At 38.3% G+C, this 5,474-nt stretch overlaps 1 protein-coding gene across 1 annotated transcript; it reads left to right on the top strand.

The window, feature by feature from the left end:
• The first annotated feature begins 1,076 nt into the window (after positions 1-1,076).
• On the top strand, positions 1,077-3,498 carry LOC114297387 (uncharacterized). Its single transcript, XM_028241797.2, has one exon. The coding sequence runs from the start codon at positions 1,200-1,202 to the stop codon at positions 3,135-3,137; it is 1,938 nt and encodes a 645-aa protein (XP_028097598.2). The 5' UTR covers positions 1,077-1,199; the 3' UTR covers positions 3,138-3,498.
• The last annotated feature ends 1,976 nt before the right edge of the window (positions 3,499-5,474 follow it).

Raw genomic sequence — 5,474 nt, 5'->3', positions numbered from 1 at the left:
AAAAAATGTTAAAAAAAGAAATTAATCAAACCAAAATTGGACAGGGTAGTATGTATGTCCATGATAAAAGTTTCAACATTTATTTTCCTTAGGAAATTAAAAATAATTTTTTGTCTCAAGTTCATTCTCTTGTCAAGAATTCATCATAGGAACTTGTTCAATGGGTATGTGCATTTGTAATTTCCTGTTGCTAAGTTTAGGCATCTGCTGCTAACTCACAGGTTGCTAACTCACTAGCTATTGCATCTGCTGCTAATTTATCATAGAAGCATGCTCACATGTGGCTAACAAACAATGTAAAGGGCTTGGTGATAACCAAACAAAATCTTTCTATGTGGATTTTCAACAAACACCTAGAATGCATGAATACAAAACACCAAAATCATGTATCAAACAAATTAAAGCAAAGAAAATTTCATGGACCAAAAAAATTTCATGTATCAAACAAAATCATGGACCAAGAAAATTTCAACCAAGGTAAAGCAAAGAATGTGTTTGAAGCAATACCTTGAATCAGTTGCTTGTTGGCCGTTGGAGGTTGAACTTTTCAAAGAAACTGGACGAATTGGAGGCTGCTAGACCATAGTTGATGCTCAACGATGGTCTTCGTTGTCGTCGGTGGCCACCTAGGTCGTCGTCGTCGGGGTTAAGCCCTTGGGTTGTGGTCGTCTGTCTCTCTATCTCCTAGATACGCAGATTTGTTCACTTCAGTCTTCAAGGCTCGTGAGATGTACACTGAGTAAGGCGCGTGAAATGTACCCAGAGTTTGAACTGCCAGCTCAATTCGAGGTATTCGCGCCTCACTTTGTCGAGGTCTGTAGCAGTGTTGTTTTTTTTTTTTTACACAAACATATGAAGGTATGAGTTATAACTTTCTATTTATATCACATCACAGAATTATTTATATTTTATATATTTTTATAATTTTTTTATTTATCTTATTGTGTTAAAAGAGAGTTCGAAGAAGAAGATGGTTAAAAATTATATACCTTTTAAATTTTTTTTATGAGAAAAAAAAAAAAAAGTATTACCCCTCAAAATACGTCAAAAATTTTTCAATATAAAATTAGAGAGACATAAAAGGTTGAGAGAGAGAGAAACGAGAAGAAGCCCTCTCGAGTCGCGTTGTCAGAAAACTGAACAAAACTGTAGAGAGAGAAACACAGCGAAGAAAGAGAGCGTCGAAATCCTTGGCAGCTATGAATCCTAGCAAAATAGAAGACGATCTCTTTCATCACCATCATCACCACCTGGACCCTCCGATCATGGACCATCCAAACGAATCACAACCGTCGATTCTCGATCACCACCACCATCATCAAGAGCCCTTCTCGATGTCCGAGTTCGTCCTCTTCCGCTCCGACGACGACGACTCAGTGAGTCACACTTCCTCCGACGCCGACGATACCACCACCGCCTCCGCCGCCGCCAACAACCAGCTCTCCACCGTCCTCGCCGCCGCTAACGACGATTTCCCCCAAAACAACAACCCTAGGGTTTACATTAACCCCGAACCTCACATATCGACTCAATTCTACACATTCAACGCCGAATCTCACTCTCTGATGATCAATTGCATACTTGAATCTCGCCTCGCGACTCCCGAAGAGATCAGAGCTGCGACGCCCAGGCCTGTGCTCGCGAGCTGGAGGGCCGTTTGGAAGGACCGGAACGAAGACACGGCGTACCTAACAGCGTGGAAGCGAATCCAAGACAAGCTCAACGTCCATGTCGATCCTCACGGTAACGAATTCTTGTGTTTCAAGAACAATTCGAATCAATTTGTTTCGCATATTAATCAGTGGCAAGACATAGTTATGAGTTTTCATGGTGATGCTGACTTGAAACACTTAGGGCTTAAAGAAACTATAGAGAGAATTAAACAAGCGTGGACTGTAGGTGCTAAATTTTATGGCATTCCTGAGTCATTTATTAGGGTTTGTGTTGCCGAATGCCCTGTGTGCTCTGATTCTTCCGGGTCAATGCAAAGGACTAAACGGCGACGGTTTGAGTACACGGAGTCATTTGATGTGCCAGCTAAGGAAGTGCCACACAAGTTACAACAATTGGCAGCAAAACATAAGGTTGTGTTGTGTATTAGGCAGAAGTATATTAGGTATAAACCATTTATGGCAGAGGTTAAGGATTACGCGTGTCATCGGGCTGGAGAGCCAGCGTCGTCGAAAAAATCGAAGATTTTGAAGAGGGAACCGTATGCATCAAAGCGTTGCGGTTGTGGGTTTCGGATAAGGGCAATTGTGCCAATTGCTAATTACAATGAGAAGGATAAGACATTTGTGTATCAAGAAGAAGGGGTGGCGGTATTTAAGTTGTATGCGGTGCATTCGGGGCATGAACCTGGACCGTTAGATGGCAACGCTAGGATTATGCATCGAGTGGTGGGACATAAAGGGGGATATTTGATGGATCCAGAAACAGTGTACGGGATGAGCGAGGAAATGGAAAATGAGGGTTTTGCATTCATGGGAAAGGATGAAGGGGATCTGCAGCAGTCGGTTCTACAGCAAGTGCAGGAATTGAGGAATGTAATTGGGTCGCTTGAAGGGAGAATTGCAAAAATGCCTCGTGAGCAATTGGGGTCAGTCTCACAAGAATTGTATGATGCTGTGAATAAACTTAGATCGATAGGTGAATATAGTTTAAAGCCCATTGGATTGCTTTCTGACAAGTCGCATTCGGATGATTTGTTGGTGGGAGAGGGCGATTTGGCTGATTGGGATGATCATCACCACGAAAGGATATATGGGGATGGTAAGGATGGAGATTTGATTGACGAAGATGAAGACAGCTTTGGGCGAACCCTCGGGGATGTTGCGTCTTGGGATCAGATGAGAACAGAGTGTAGGAGCGAGAAGAATCTGCTGGGCGATTCTTGCAAACCTGAAAAGTGGCTGAAATGTGGGGAGTTCGATGAGAAGAGCATTCTTGACTGCGAGGATTCCAAATTAACCAAGCCCATGAGGCATGATGAGAATATAGTATCAGATGTAGGTCTTGTTGGTATACAGGTTGACAGTTTCTATCCGGATAATCCTAAATGGTATGATTCCCCTTGTGCGTTGGACTCCACTACAGATTGTGGTGATAGTGGATTCAGGCATGGGGAGATTGTGTAGAGTCTTATAGAGTTGGGTTAACCCACTCTAACATAATAATCAGGAGTTTGTTAGGTGCCATTCATTCCATTTTCACAGTTGGAAGTGGGTTGTATATTTATGTATACAGAAGATTGGAGCCTCTCACATGCTTTTAGGTGTCCTTGCTGTATGTGGTTCTGTAAAGTATAGCCGCTTGGCTTCTCTACACGTATTTTCTTTTATAACTTTTTGTTTGCCATGTTATGGCCTTCAACTTTTGAAAGCTTCTTTCCTATTCCGTTTTTAGTGTTACCTGAAATTCTTCCTTTTCAAGGTATTTTGAGATAATTTAATTTTGTTGTTATTTTACTTTCCTTTTATATGTATCTATCTTTCTATATTTTGGGAAGCTTCTTATGAAGGTCTTACTGTGTGGCAAACTATGTGAACCGCATATGGATTGTATTATAGTCATGGAGATTATGTTATCATCATGCCTTGAAATTGAGATGTTTGGAAGGCATGTAGGTGGGCTTTCGGTCTAGCACCTATCTTGATCCCCAAATAATTCTGGTATGTAATCGAGGTTTTAAAAGGTGACCGCAACCGTTACGTAATATTATTACGTTATGGTTGTGGTGGTTACTGTCACCAGTTACGGCTGTTATAGTGGTGTGACGGAAATTTACTTGTGTAACGGTTGTTTCGTGTTACATAACGGCTGTAGCGGTACCGTAACGGTCCGTTAGACACTGTTACACTCTTTTGTAATATTCTAAATAATTTCCTTTCTATAAAAAAACAAAAAACAAAAACTTACAAAAAAACTCAAGTGATCCAAGTTCAAAGAAAAAATCTTATATGAATTTTATTTTTCTTTATACTTTTTTTTTTTTTTTAATTTATGGTATAATTTTTATTTTATAATCCTTTCATTTGATAATTGTGAATGTTTTTTATTCAGTTAGTTCAAGTATTGTTAAAAAATAATTTGTAGACATTTAAAATCAATTATTTTTAAAATCATTAACTATTGAAATAAAATGTAAAAAAATTCCTTTTATAGTGATTTGAAAATATTAAATATTTGGATCATACTTAAAACTTAACAAAAATTAATCAAAATTTATTTTAAGTCTCAATAAATGTGATTCTAAAAAAAAAATAAAAAATATACGTATCAGTAAGTTTTCTTCAAATTGTGCGAAAAATAAAAAAAATCACAGTTTCGATTACCGCAATCGTTACGCTACGGCCTTTATACAATGTAACTGCTGCTGCTGCGTAACCGTAACTATTACTGCAACTGCAATCGCTTTTCAAAATCTTATATGTAATAATTTATATGTCTGTTAATACATGCATACATAGCTCCCACCCATGTTGATATGGTGCTTATTGTCATTTGATGTGGTTTTAAATGGAAAGTTTTTATTGTTGTTGGGGATTATTTGATACACTTTTACAATTTTGAGAATTATTATAAATGGGTATATATAAATATTTTGATGTTAATTGGTGCATGGATGATGGCTCTTTGGTTCAACTTTCTATTTATTGTGTTCCATAAAATTCTGACATGTCATGCCAAGTAGTCTTAGCTTCTTAATGGTTGATACTCTATGACCACACTTTGTGCGGGTGTCTTTGAAATGTCTTGTCTGTTTTGCCTTTAAGCCACTATAAAAATGATCTCATCTTATTTGGTGTTATCTAATTTCTGACAAAAGCTTAGAAACATGTCGATACTTATTGGCCCATGGCCTATGGTTTGTGTCCTATTAAAGCAGTTTTAGCCTCTTGCCTTGTGATGCCCTGTTGCAGCACTGGGTGTGTTGGAAGTGTCTGGTAGTTTTTCCATTAATCTACTATGGAACGTAAGCTCTCCATTGACCTAGGTAAACTTGTACCTGTTAAACAGCCATACCTCTAGCTTGATATTCGCAGTTAACCAAATGTACTCATCTTAAACTTTCAACAAATCCATTAAGAGCCTTCTTCAGTTTGGAAGCTGCAAAATTGTGAGCTTAGGTTTTAAATTTACACTCAGTTAAATCTTAGTTCAAATGCAAATGGGATGGCTTTTAAATAGCAATTTTTTTTTTTGGTCAAGAAATAAATGAATTGCTCATGAAGAGAGAAGAATTGACGACTCCTCTATGCAGAATCTGTTTTCATGTATGCATCCTAAGCTATGGACTGCAAACTGAGGTCACATTTTGAACTTCTCTGATGTTTTTCCGAGTCAATCATTTCTCAGTGTCACATTCACTTTTATCTCTACATAATCACCTTTGTTTAGATAGGGCTCGAGAAAAGCGCCCCATTGGCTTGTTTTTGCAACTGCAACTTTTTCATCCATTTGATATAGACAAA

Source organism: Camellia sinensis, chromosome 5, assembly GCF_055761805.1.
Source record: "Camellia sinensis isolate YWXY chromosome 5, ASM5576180v1, whole genome shotgun sequence".
Classification (NCBI taxonomy): Eukaryota; Viridiplantae; Streptophyta; class Magnoliopsida; order Ericales; family Theaceae; genus Camellia; species Camellia sinensis.
Note: the sequence above shows the minus strand (reverse complement) of the source record. Positions and strands in the feature narration are given on the sequence as shown.

Excerpts from the sequence above, each read along its gene's own strand:
- LOC114297387 (XM_028241797.2), top strand. The coding sequence starts at position 1,200 with ATGAATCCTAGCAAAATAGAAGACGATCTCTTTCATCACCATCATCAC.